We start from the raw sequence: 15,036 nt of genomic DNA on the forward strand, positions 1-15,036 counted from the left end.
ATTTGTAAATACTCAAATGTCTTTTCTCAATAAAATTGAAAGATAAAGATTACCTGGGTGAAAGGTCCAGACGTAGTCCCGAGTATTAGACACAAGTTGTAAGAGCTTGCAAGTCATAAATACTCGTCTTTCAAGCCCAAAAATACATTCAACCAATCAAACTCTATTTTCGCCGCCGTGCAATTAATCAGAAAAACCTTTTCATAAACGAAAGACATATTGTCTTAAGACGATATAAAGCAATGTTTCGGCCACAATTGTTGAGTTGAGATAATTGACGTTTTTCCGAACGTTGATTTGTAAATCCATTCGATGTGTGATATACGTCTGCTCCTCATCTGTTTTGGGTAAAACAATGTTTTCGTCGATTAATACAATATAGCTTTCGCTAAAATCGACCAACAAACAAATATTTTTCTACCTAGAACTACGTAAGCCTTGAGTTCTATATTGCACCCGGAGATACGTAGGAGCAGGATTTATAAATCCTGTCAGGCCCATTAATAAAAAACTTAGGTTTAGTCTCCTTCATTTCAAAATCCAAAAACATTCTCCTCTCTTCTACTCTTTCTTTCCCACCTAATAACTCGAGAAGCCTAACATTTCTAAGCTAACACTAACGCGCACAATTAACCTAATGGTTCCCATTGAGTACAACGGACGTGAGGGGTGTTAATACCTTCCCCTTGCGTAATCGACTCCCGAACCCTGATTTGGTTGCGACGACCATAATCATTGCCGTTCTTTCTTGGGTTTTATCGATATTTCCCCTTTCCTTTTTAGGAATAAATATATGTTCGATGATGACTTTGTTCAGTCCATCACGCGAGCGTGCGATTGCGCCTCGCTAAGTCGTGTTCTCATTTTTCGAGGTGCGACAGATGGCGACTCTGCTGGGGAAATGATGATCTCCCTAAGTGAGTCAAGCCTAGTTAGGTCGTTTGTGTGCCTTTGTTTGTGTATTAGTGTGACTTTTCTTTATTGCTTTTGCTATCTTTATTGTAATATTATAATCTGTTGTAAGGTAGCGACGTTTTCCCGCAAATGTTGATATGTTTATCCATTCATCCGTGATGCAAATGTTCCCTTCTCACCTTTTTTGGGTAGTAGGCAATGTTTTTCTATTGAGTTCTCTATGTTTTCCCGCAAATAATTTATACCCAGAACGATGTAGCCTTGAGTTCTTCATCGCACCCGGAGATACATAGGAGCGTGATTCAAAGTCTCGTCAGGCACCCTAAAAGAATCAACATTTTAGTCATAATTTTCTTTCCTTTTAATAACTCTAGAAATCTAACATTTCAAAAGCTAACACTAATATGCATAACTAACTAAACGGTTCCTGTTGAGTACAACTGACGTGAGGGGTGTTAATACCTTCCCCTTACGTAATCGACTCCCGAACCCTGATTTGGTTACGACGACCATATCTTAGTCGTTATTTTAGGGGTTTTATCGATATTTTCCCTTTTCCTTTTTGGGAATAAATAAAGTTCGATGGCGACTCTGTTAGTCCATTCTACGAGCGTGTGACACACTTCGTGAGTGTCGCATTCTTTTTTCAAGGTACGACACCATCATCAGATAATTAAGTTTAACAAACCTTAAGTCTTTGGTTTTCATATTTAACAGCTTAATTTCTTATACTTGACTTTTCATAATCATATATCATCATTAGACAAAGGTTGTCATTATCAAAAGTAAAATTTCTTGTTAAAAGGTTATCACCTGTAAAACAAGATTCCACACATGATACTGATATAAGCCTTCAGATTCATATACCATTGAAATATGTCATTCGATATCAGATTTGATTTTAATTTCAGCCACTTCCAATAACATATTTTTTCCTCATCTACAACTTTTTCCATGACGATTTCCTCATTTCGAAACATTTTGTTAATCCTTAACTTCCATATACACCAGACGCAAGCGAACCAAATCATCGCAAGTTAATTTGAAATTGATCTTCTTCCACTTATTATATTTTTGAATTGTTTCATGTATTATCATTCATCATTGTGCATGGCATTAAAGACACCAATCAAATCACACATGCAGCTTCAGACACCTATAAAAACCGGACACTAAAAAAATATATGAGATACCGTCTCCTCCCTCCCACACCTCTCTCATATATAGATTTTGCTCTTGCGCCAACACTCCCATTTTGACTAAATTGACTTTTGTTGGAATTCTATTTTGTAACATTCTTCGCACAAACAAGAAATTTTGGACGAAATCGCCTTATTCCAAACCTTCGACCAATAGGGACTATGTGAAGATATGACTATCGATGATGGGCTCTTATACGCCTCTTTCACCGAATATTGATTTGTAGTCTCGATTTCTCCTAAATTCAAATTACTAATGTCCTTCCACTAAATTGATATTCCATTAGCCCCTGAGCTCAAGTCCTCAAAATTAATCACATGTTGATTTACTAAATCATCATACCAAATATCTTTTTTTCTCTTTTAATTTCCACATCCATTTTCCTAATAAATCTATGTTGAATAACCTTAGATTCCTAATCCTCAAACCCCTTTCTTCAATTGGCATACACACTTTTTTCTATTTAACCCAGTCAATTTTCTCTCTACCCCACATACCTTATTTATCACCTGAAACAACATACCTTTCCTCTTCGAATTCACTCAAATTGGAAGATCTGGGTATTTGGAAGGTGAAGATCCAATACCATAATTCATAACTTTGGCATCCTCTACCATCCAATATTGGGGAACATTGATCCCCACAAGGGAGATTTTTTGGAAATATACTTTCAATCCCGATATCGACTCGAACAATGATAATATTACTTTTAATATTAGACCACCTCTTCTCGGTTATGATTAATGTATCATCTGCTTACTCTAAGTGAGAGAATTTAACATCGGATTTCTCAAAATTGTAACTTGAATATTTCCCCAAGTCAATAGCCTTCGTCATCATCACGTTCAAACCATATACTATGATTAAGAATAGAAAAATAGAAAGATGGTCTCCTTGTCTAAGTCCTCATTCCATCTTAACCTCCTTAGTTGGGCTTTCGTTTATAAGGACCGGTACTGATGATGATCTTAAACATTCCACAACCTATTTGCATCATTTATCATGAAATCCCATTTTTTTCCATCACATAAACTAAAAAGATCTAATATATTTACTCATATGCCTTTTCAAAGTACACCTTAAATATAATTACTTCCTTCTTCATTATCCTAGCTTCATCCACAATTTCATTTGCAACTAAAATCTCATCTAAAATTTGTCTCCCTAATATAAATGCAAATTGTGCCTCTGAGATATGATGTTACTAATAACTTTTTTCAATATATTTGCTAGAACCTTATAAATAACTTCTTAGATGCATCCAACCAAATAAATTGGCATGTACACCGATATCTTTGACATGTTCGTCTTCTTTGGGATGAATACCAAGAACAAACGATTTGCCCCTTTCACAATCCGACCATTTGAATGAAATTCTGATAACACCCTCATAAAGTTGCCTTTGATAACATCCCAAAATTATTTTATAAACTTGAAACTTACATCTTCTGGACTTGGACTTTTTGAACTTTCGCACTCCCAAATTGCAGTGCGGACTTCATCTTCTGAAAACTCTCTTATCAAACTTTCTTTAGTTATTTTGTCCACTTGATTAAACTCTAGGTTAGTTGGAATAGGTCTCACCCCTAACTTTAAACAACCTTTAGAAATGATCGTGAATTTCTTCTTTATCTCGTATGTTTTTTTCGTTACTCTTCCATTAGCTTCTAGACATAATATTTCATTATCTTTCCTTCTTTTATTGATGCAACCATGAAAATATTTGGAATTTGTATCTCCTTCTTTCAGACACCTAATTCGTGACCTTTAGCTTTGAATATTGCAATTAATACTCAATAATCTATGAATATCAACCGATAATTCTCTTTTTTGATTCACCGTCGCTAATGATAAACCCTCTGATTCACCTTTTAAATCAAACTTTTTGAGTTCTTCTTTTTCAATTTTGATTTTTCATCCAAATTTTGTGTATGAGATTTGCGCCACTCTTTTAGTTTTCCTTTAATCATTTTCAGTTTTTCCTTCAAGACATACACCTTCCAACCTTCCACATTCAGATTATTCCATTCATCTCTAATGAAATTATGGTATCTTTCAAAATTCTTCCAACAATTCAACATTCGAAACGGCTTCGAGCCCCACTTTTACACATAATAAAAGTCTAACTTTTACATATAATAAAAGTTCTTTGTCCAAAGCCCATTGTATACAAATATAGGCCAAAAAACGGTTCCACTCTTTTAAGATTAGGAATATCTGTAGAGAATTTCTTAATGCACCCTTAATATTTATTAGCCACCACGCAAAATTATTTAAATGCCCATAGTTTCTGGAGATGCATCTTCGGACGCACCAATTTCTGAATAAACGTTGAAATATTCCAAAGATACATCTTCGGAACAATTTAAAACATTCAACACATCCCACTCAGAAGCCATTTATATTTGAATTGTATCGGAGATGCATCTCCAAGAATATTTCAGAGATACATCTCTGAAACGTATCAGAACAGGTATTTCATGTTATATGTTGTTTATCTGTGTTCAGGTGAAGATTTAAAATATACCGTATAATCGAAAATAAAAAAATAGACGTACACAATTTTAGATGGACAAAAAATGTCATACAAAAATAAAATGCCAATAAATGTCAAAATATCGTACAATCGAGACCAATAAAGTAGCAAGACCGTCAAAATAAAATACATACCATAATACTACTACTATATACTAAGACACTACTGTGTATGTCTGACTACCTCTCATCTGTCTCCTCTGCCAGCTCTACCTCCTCGACCATCAATCTCATCAGTCCTCCTGCACTGTCTTTGATACATCAATGCCCTTTGTGCCTCCGTCATGATGGTATCTAGGACCTGCCTCACATCATACTCATTGGGGAAGACACCTCTGTCAATGCCTTCCTGCGCAATCTCCACTAAACGATGACATTTAGGAAAGACATCCTCCACATGATCTAGTTGTATATATTTCCCCTCTAGTATCTCCCGATGAGCTGGTCTCGATGGGTCTCTTGGAGCAGTCTGCACCATGTACGAATGTGACACCCCAAAGAACCATATGATGTACCCTTCGACGTAGCTCTAGTCGCTCTCAACTATGGTAGCCCGTGCCTCCTTCAGTACCAGATGACTCTCATAATCATCAAACACGTCATCTATTTGTATACGTGTCAAGGTAGGAAGAGCAGAGACAACAAGGTGTCTAGGAATGGTTTGAGTGCATGCAAACAACATAAGTAAGAAAAAAAAGACTGAGAAATTTCTGAAGATGCATATCTGGTTACTGGGAAACTAAACCGCTGAAAAATTCTGAAGATGCATCTCTAGAATTTTCTGCAACTCAGAAGTCGCGTCAATGACATAATGTACCACATGCAAGCTAAAAAAAAATTGATTATTGATTTCAACCAACAAACAACTAATACATTATGCCTAAACTATCTTAAATGTGATTTCTACTCATTTCTAACCCTAATCATCATTGATTTTTACTCATTTACACCAAAACTCAAATATTTATCAAAAATTTATAATACATTGATGTTTTTGATGAAGATAAATGTTACATATGAATATTGATGTTCCATTGAGTTCTCTTGAGTCTTGTTGAATAAAATTTGACTTGGTATAGAGAAAATTTTTAAGAGAGATTGAAGTTGAGTTGAGTATAAATAATGTGAAAAGAGAAAAGAGTCCGATCAATCGAGTCATGAAAATTTCCACCATAAAGAGGCAGATCAATTGGGTCTCATTAATTTCTAAAAAAATTATTATAAAAAATTTCTGCTAACAATTTTTTTACTGTCCCAGCCGGAATTTCACTTTCTACCCATTGGTTTTATAAAAACCATAATTTAATTTTCATTTTTTGTTGTTAAAAATTCATCTGAAGAATTAATAAATCAATTATACTTTTTATAAAGTAAAGAATCCTAATTAAATCCATAAAAAATAAAATATAAAAAAACATTTCCACATTCAGCTTCGCAGGCTTTCCTCCATAAACACTTTCACCACACAAAAACAAAGCCTCGCCTGTCTCACTAGTAGTCACAATCACACTCTTCTAATCCAAAAACAACAACAAAACGATGTCGTTTCTCCGAAAAACCCAATTCAACATTCCCCTTAATTCCCTCTCTATCCTCCGCCGTTTCTCAACCCTAACCCCAAAACCCTTCCCCGACAAACCCACCGCCACCTACTACGACAACCTCGCCGCCGACGCAGCCAACGCCGGCGACTTCGATTCCCTCCACGCTCTCCTCAACAAACGCATCCAAGACGGTTTCTTCAACACAAAACGAACCTTCAGCTTCATCACCAACACCAATTTCACCCCTTCCTTCCTCAACGACCTCATAACAACAATCTCTCGTCTCAACCCCGGCTTCTCGCGAAGAAACGCATTCGATTCACTCATCACGCGCCTCTGCAAGCTCCGCCGCGCAGACGACGCACTCTACGTCGTCGAATCCATCTCGCGCGTGGATAGTTCCGAGCTTAAAGCCTGCACTTTCCACCCAATCCTAAGTTTCTTCACTAAAGAGAAATCACTAGATCACGCTCATCGCTTGGTCGAGACCATGAAACGTCTCGGAGTCCCACCGGACTTGACCGTTCACAATTATTTTCTCACGACACATTGTTTCACCGGAAACACTGAAGCGGCGGTCGGCGTTTTAAAAACGATAGAAAATGAGGGTTTAAACGCCGACACTCGCACGTACGACGCACTTGTATTAGGCGCGTGTAAAAAGGGGAACGTGGATGGTGCTATGGTGTTGGTGAGGAGGATGGTGGATGATGGAGTGCCGATGTTATATTCGACGCATATGTTTATAATTGAAGCGATGTTAAAGATGAATTGTTGGGAACAAGCGTTGTGTTATGTGAGGTGTTTTAGTGGGAAAGATAAGGCTTTGGATAATGAGCTTTTTGGGTGTTTGGGTGGGAAACTTGTGGAGATGAATAAGTTGAAAGAGGCTATGGTGGTTTTTGGTGAAATGGATGAAAGGGGTTTGAAAATGTGTGGGAAAATGAGAGAGTTTTATGAGATGAATGTTGGAGTTGGAAATAATTATGTAAGTTGTAAAGTGGAGTTATAGGATGAAAGAGTTGTAACAATTTCATACTGTTAGAGTTTGATTTTTTAATTTGAATGTGTTAAATTTGAATTTTATCGGAAGGATTTTAAGATGATTATTAGTGTTGTTTTAATTATAACATTTTTTATCCATTTCAATTTTTGTTCATTTGGGTTGAATTTGAATTTATTAGACATGGTTTTTAAAATAATGATTGTTAGTATTGCAGACTTTAATAAATTTTATCTCCTCCAATAATTTAGTTATTTTTATTTAAAGTGTTTATGGGTCTCCTTAAGAAAACTAGTTGTTACCGGTGGTTTAGCTAATCCTAGAGAGATGGAGAGACGAGAGAAGTGGCAGGAGATTTAAGATTTTATTTGCTAACATTTCGTCACCATGGATGATGTTAGAGGTTTTTAATGAGATTATGGGACCGGGTCATCAACCTTTCTAGACAGATTAATGATTGTTACATGATGAATGTGACCAATATAGCTTTAAGTTCACTGGAAAAGGATCTTGGTGAGAGGAAGATGTGTATTTTCAAAAAGATTGATCGGGTTCTCTATAATGTCTTGAAGGGTTTGTTAGAGTTTTGCCTCATATCTAGTCTGACCATCATCTAATTATTATTATATTGTAGGGGGGTTTTAAGTCCTCTCAATCGTCCTTTTAGATTTGAAGTGACTTGTCTTATTCATGATAAGTTTGGGCCTTGGATGTGTGAAAAGTGGATTATGGGAGAAAGTTAGTCTCGTTATTGGATGGTATGACTACTCTTATTAAAGAATGGAATAAAAACGTATTTGGAAACATCTTTAAGCGTGACAAGGAGATCATATATAGGTTAAATGGAATTCATGATAGTTCACTATGGATATATTAGTTATCTTGAGGCTTTTGAGTGTTATATTCATGTTATATTAGTTCACTATGGATATATTAGTTAGCTAAAACTCTATATCAGGAAGAATGTCTTTGGTTTTAGAAGTAGAGAGGTAAGTGGATTATATATGGGGATATGAATATTAAACATTACAACTCAGAGACTATAGTGCAAAGGAGAAAATATAAAATTATAGCTCTTAGAGATGAGAATAGAAATTAAGAATGTGACCTAAAGAAGCTTAAAGAGATGGCTATGCAGTATTTTTTGAGCTTTTTCAAGAGGATCGATAGATCCAAGAACCCATTATTTCCTTTTTCTCTTATCCTACTTATTTGAAGGATCATTAGGTAAGCTTGTATAATATACCCTCCAGACCGGAGATCAAGAAGACTTTGTTTGATATGATCCCCCACAAAGCTCCATGTGAAGATGGTTTCCTGACTTTTTTTTATAAAAACTGTTGGGATATTGTGACTCATGTCATATCCTAAATTTTAATCCTAAGATCCCACATATCATTTGAATCATTTGAACACAAACAAGATCACATCTTGGTCCTTTATCCATCTTTGGGTTTGCTTCTTGCAAGGATCACCAAACACCTTTTTTTGTTGGTTTATTTTACCTTTGTGTATACATGATTAATTTCTTATTTAACCACTAATCAAATATCAAAAATATGTATTTTTCCCTTAAGTTTATTATGCAAGGTAAGAGCTTTTCAATCAAAAGCATCTCAAAGTTTTGTGGCTTACTTCTCAAAGAAAGTCAAAGGTTCATGTGTTTATTTCCATGCTTTCTTCAACAAGCAACTTCCAGCTTTGAGCAATTTAATCAAGAGAAAATCAAGGACACCTTATCTTGAGTTAATATGATCACCCATGTGCTTTGAAATGTAAGAAAAGTCCAAGTACACAAGCTTGTTCTAGAAGGTTTGACCAAAAAGTCAACCATTTGAAGTCAAAGTTCCAAGGATCACAACTCCTTTAATTCTCAATATTTTTGAATGCTTCTTTTTGCATATGACTCTTATCAACATCCTCTACAACTTCTCTTTACATGACAAGAGAAAATTATTCTTGGAGGGTAATCAAAAGTTTGGAGACATTATAGGTCATTTGTGGACTTAGTGAAATTTGATCTATTTTTCCAATGACTTTTCCCCAACTTTAAAATATCATAACTTCTTCAGTTTTCAACATATAAGGCTGATTATTTTTGCATAATGTCATTTGTGATACCCTCTACAAGTTTGCTTCAAGGATCAAGGTCATAATATGCTTGGAAGGTCATGGAATTCATTGAGACATTACAAGTCATTTTCAGCCATGAAACACTCGAATATTTTTAAGTTATATGGTCAATTTTCATGCCAACTTCAACATGACATAACTTTGTGCACAAACATCTAAATGCAACCTTTCTTAGCACATTGTAATCTTTGTCGTGATGTTAACACATTGCAAAAAGAATGGGATCAAGAAGCCTCCTGAGTAGGATGCCCCATTGGGTTGAACATGGTGACTTGAAACTAAATAAATTACCATTGTCTGAATTTTGAACTTCACTAATCTCAATTCCAAGCCAAATTAACATGTGTTTTGGACTTAAACATGTTTAAACAAGTTTCTAGAAGTTAATTGACCCTTAAAACGTATCATTTGGATGAGTTTTGATGAGTTGCAAGTCACACTTTTCTCACGTTCAGATCAAATTCATTTTGCACGAACTCTGCATCATTTCACACGTATTTGGATCCAATCAAATTTCCTATAAATAGAGGGAGCTATTGCATTCATTTCCAAGCTCTGGTGAGCCAAGAAATCCCTGCTGCAACTTGAAATTTTTCCAGAAATTTAACTATCGTGTTTTGAGTTTCAGCTTGTTTCAATCCAATTTCTTGATTCCATTAGCATTTTCGACATCCTCTGAAACTTTTGCAACAATTCCCAAGCTCTGAGACCTTCTGAAGTGCTCTAACCAGATCAAGCTTCATCAACTTCTGATCACCATTTGGACAAGGTGGTTCTGAGCATCATTTAAACTCAAACAAGCTACCACAATGTAGTTCTTCACTCTCTGATGCTTTCCCCTAACTTATCTGATGTTGATTGACCATGTTCATAATTTAATTTAATTTTTTGTGGCTTGCTTGTTTCTGAAACTTCTTTGAAATTCTCTTTGCTCAATTTAGATAAATGAATTTGAGGCATAAGGTTGAACTCAGAATGAGAAGAGGATCACAATGGCGGTGGTCTCGTGTTCTGAATTTACCAAACAATGAAACTCCAGTGAGAGCTCACCGGAGAAGACAACTAGAGTTTTCTCAGGTTGTCTGAGTATGGCCAGACACGTTGGAGGAACGAAATGTTCTGATTGGTTGGATTTAAACTGGATCTTTTGTTTGGCTTCCAGCACGTTCCATCGTGTTCTCTAACATATGAAGTGTTGGATCTGTCACGTCAATTAATGAGGCGTGATCCAACGCTCCATATTTTTTTCTTCTGATTTTAATTCTTTTTTTTTTAATTATTTTTAATTGCTTTTTATTTTAAAATTCATAATAACTTCATTTTTTATCCAAAAAATCCAAAAATAATTTCTAAAATTCTCTTTTATTTTTCTTCATATGATTTTATTTTTTCACATTTTATTTCACTAATTTTCTATTTTTCATGAATTTTTTCTTTTTTCCTTTGTTTTAATTGGTTTAAAAATACTTTTCTGCATTTTAAAATTATGAAAATTTATTATATGCTTCTAATTTTATTTCCAATCTTCCATAATTTTCTTAGCCATTTATTTGGTGTTTTGAAGGACTTCATGGATTTTTCATTTTATTTCTATTTTAAAATTCATTTAAAAAATACTTTTGGTGCATTTTTATTTCATTTAATTGCATTTTATATTTGTGAACTTCTTTTGGCCTTGGATCATGATGGTTTGGACTTCAAATCTCATCAAACTCAATGGAGCTTGTGTGTTGATGGAGTGAAAACCCTAATCTACCAAAATGGATGATTGATTTTGATGATGACTTGATTAAATTTTTGATCCAATTTGGGTGCGACTTCTCTTCTCCTTCTTCTTCATCTCCTTCTTTTCCCTTTGATCAATTGGATGGTTTGTGTCCATCTTGTTCATGATGTGTGGATTGGTACTTGATGAACTTTCACCATTTCAAATCTATCTTATAAGTGATCATGGATCATTTAAGGTACTTTAGATTGATGCATAAGTTTTTCTTAAGTGTCATGAAGTGTGGATTGAAGTAATGGACCATCCTTCTAGCCTTTGTGCTTGATCATTCTCTCTTTTCTCTTCGTGTGACATGACTTTAGGAGAATGATTTACATATCATTTCTCTAGCATGTATTAACACAAATATTATTATTGATCGGCCTCAGATAGTTGTGACTTCTACAAAAGTCCAATTATGATTGCTTAGCACAAAGCTAAATTTATCCCAAAAGCAAAGACATTTTTATAAGTGAGATTGTATGTATCCTATTCCTCCTGGTATTGTGTGAAAATGTTGCTCCTTTTCCATTTGTGCGAGCTAGTGGCATACTTGTTGATTTTATCCAAGTTGGATCACTTCTCATAAATGATGTATAGGTTCATATTTTCATGCTTGTGGGTGGATACTTGAGTGTTCTCCAAAAAATGACCAAACCATCTTTCATCTTTGATTACTAATATCTTATACTAATACTTTATTGTATTAACTTTTACCTCAAATGTCATTTACTTTATGCCTTTATTTTATGCCATTCACTTTATGCTTTATATTTAGTATCACATATCATATTATTTGTGATTTTGTCATTTGTTTTTTGACCATTTAGATTTTATACACATCATTGTAAAGAAGACATTAATAAAAAAAAACCTAAAAAAAAGAAACTTATTTCTCTTAACTCATGGACTTATGGTCACTATCTTTCGCATCATTGTGGAGCTATGGACTTAGAATTAGGATCTTGACCTTTGCTTTGAGACTTGTGATTTGAGACCCTAGAATTCATCCGGAACCTTTGACTTTGGACTTTCTTTTGGAGACTTGGTTGAGTTACTCTAGTTTTATTTGATACTTGGATTATTATTTGCTTATTTTGACTTGCTTGAGGTTTAATCCAAATAAGGGAATTCTTGCTTTACTTATATCATAAAGTTTACTATTTCTTGGTTAGATCTTTCTTACCTAGCTTTTACTTTATTCTTTAGGATATTCTCTTCTTCTTCTCCCCTTCTTTAATTTTCAAATCTTCTCCCTCTTTTCAAAAATCTTCTTGATTTCAAACTTGAATCACTTTCTCAATAAACCTTGACTTATGTCAAGTGCTTTTCAAAACCTTTTTCTTAATAAGTGCTAATTCATTTTCAGCATATTGAGACCAATTTCAAAAGACTTAAAAAATGCATAACTCACTCAAATTATTTTGTGCCCTTTGTGCACTTTTCCTTTTAAAAATTTTCTCAAGGCATTAGACATAATTCATTTCCATAATTGATATATAATTCTCCTATCTCCATAGTATTGATGATAATTCTTTTCCATCTAAGAGAGTTAGTGGCATACTTGTTGATCATTATCCAAGTTGGAGCCCTTCTCATGATGATGCAAAGTTCTCATACTTATGGGTGACTAGTTGAGTATTCTCCTTAAAATGATAAAATGTCTTTACCTTAAAAATAAATCAAAACAAACATCTTTGTTATTTTTATCATGAATTATGAGGTTTTGATCTTCCATTGCACTTTATTGGTACGTAGGCATGAGACTTCAAAAGGTCTTGGCAAACACAAAAATCATAAAAAATATACTACATTTCCCATCTCTCCAATATTTTACAAACAACACCTTTTTCAAACAAAAATGTATATATTTTCAAAGAGGTTCCCCTGGAGCACCAAGGATGTTTAGGGTGCTAATACCTTCCCTTTGCATAACTAACCCCCATACCTTTGTTCTCTTTTTATTAGTTTTGTTTTAAAACTTCTTTGGGTTTTGTTCGTACTTTTTCCATTTTTATTTGGAAACAATAAAAGCACGGTGGTGACTCTTGCTTTATGAGTTAAGTTAATCGATAACTTAATCTCAAAAATTTTACCGCTACAGAAAAGTGGCGACTCTGCTAGGGAGTAGTCCCTAGTGGGTTAAGCCCATCTTTGTTTTTGTGTATATATTATGTTTGCTGTTGTTTATTATTGGTTGTTCTATTTGGTGCTTGGTGATCTCTGTGTGGTCAGCTAAGTCATATACCCGGACTTGAGAGCTCTTATGATAAGAATATGGTATAATCATGTTTGACTTACGTGGATTTAGTCCTTAATAAGCTGACTTGGGATCCCCCGCTCTGTGGAGGCCCCTTTGGGATTACTGATGCCACACGAGTAGTCATAGTTGGAATTACTTTTTCCAACCCGAGAAGCCGAGAAGCCGAGGACCTTAGAACCCTTAACCCATCTTGGAATTTTAGGATGTAGTGTGGTGGCTATTCAGGTGTAGACTTGAATTAGTTGTTACGTGATACTACATTCAGACGAGTTTCTCTTGAGAATATTATTGGTTGACGAGTAGTCGTTTAAGCCAATAATATACAAAAGATGGAATTATGACTCTGAGAACTTTTTAGAACCTTGTTCTACAAGTGATTATACCCTTAGTACATACATTGTGGGTTGATTCTTACCCTTGGCTCCATGCTCGTGACTCCGAACCTTTGGACCTTGTTTGTGTTCTTTGTGTGATCTTGTTTGTGGTTGTTGCATCATGCACTCATGGCATTCATAATATTTTTTCTCAATTTTCAAGGAACTTAGAGACTCTTGTTGCAAATATCGCATATATTTTGATCATGGATATTGGAAGGAGGAATACTCAGAAATATAGTTTCAGATATCCCGATCTCATGGAATTAAGGAAGCTATCATCTTTCATGGATGATCCTAAGGGTTTCAGAGACCGTTTTGGGAGACTTTTATCTGTTCTATCTACTGATGTCGAGGATGGTCTTCTTTGTACTATGGTTCAGTTCTATGATCCTATTTATCGGTGTTTCACTTTCCCCGATTATCAGTTATTGCCACCATGGAGGAGTATGCTTATCTTTTGGGTATACCAGTTTCTAATAGAGTTCCTTTTAGTGGGGTGAAAGGAATTCTTGAGTCTCGAGTTATTGCTGAAGCCATTCATCTGAGGAAGTCTGACATAGATGCCAATCTCACTATCAAAGAAGGTATCAGAGGATTGACTTTGAAGTTTTTGATCGAGAAAGCTTTTTATTTTGCTAATGTTGGTAGCGTGGTGTAATTTGAAACTATTCTTGCCTTACTCATCTACAGTTTGGTCTTGTTTCCCAACATTGCCAATTTTGTTGACATTAATGTTATGAGGATCTTCTTGATTAAGAATAAGGTTCCAACTTTGCTCAGTGACACTTATTTCTCCATTCATCATAGGACTTCTAAAGGGGGTGGAACTATTGTTTGTTGTACGCCTTTACTGTACAAGTGGTTTATTTCGCACTTGCCGTGTCTCCCATCTTCAAAGAAAACAAGAATTGTTTAAAATAGTCCCAAAGACTTATGTGTCTCACGAATGATAACATAGCTTGGTATTCTTCTGTTTATGACAATGTTGAGATTATTGATAGTTGTGGGGAGTTCTCTAATGTTCCTCTTCTTGGTACACAAGGGGGGATCAACTATAATCCATCTTTGGCAAGACGTCAACTTGGGTTCGCTATGAAGGACAAACCTAATAACACTTTGTTATAAGGTTTATTTTTCCAAGAAGGTAAAGACACTCAAGGGTTAAAATCTAGAATGATACGTGCTTGGCACAATATTCATAGGAAAGGAAAAGGTGAGCTTGTATTGAATAATTGTATAGCTTTGGAGATTTACACTAGTTGGGTGAAGAAGAGAGCAAAGGAATTCAAGATGTCATACAC

The 15,036-nt window shown here is 35.0% G+C and overlaps 1 protein-coding gene across 1 annotated transcript; it reads left to right on the forward strand.

Annotated features, from left to right (window-relative positions):
- Positions 1-5,994: 5,994 nt before the first annotated feature.
- LOC127131403 (pentatricopeptide repeat-containing protein At2g40240, mitochondrial) lies at positions 5,995-7,303 on the forward strand. Its single transcript, XM_051060330.1, has one exon. The coding sequence runs from the start codon at positions 6,190-6,192 to the stop codon at positions 7,204-7,206; it is 1,017 nt and encodes a 338-aa protein (XP_050916287.1). The 5' UTR covers positions 5,995-6,189; the 3' UTR covers positions 7,207-7,303.
- The last annotated feature ends 7,733 nt before the right edge of the window (positions 7,304-15,036 follow it).

This window comes from Lathyrus oleraceus, chromosome 1 (genome assembly GCF_024323335.1).
Source record: "Lathyrus oleraceus cultivar Zhongwan6 chromosome 1, CAAS_Psat_ZW6_1.0, whole genome shotgun sequence".
Taxonomy (NCBI): Eukaryota; Viridiplantae; Streptophyta; class Magnoliopsida; order Fabales; family Fabaceae; genus Lathyrus; species Lathyrus oleraceus.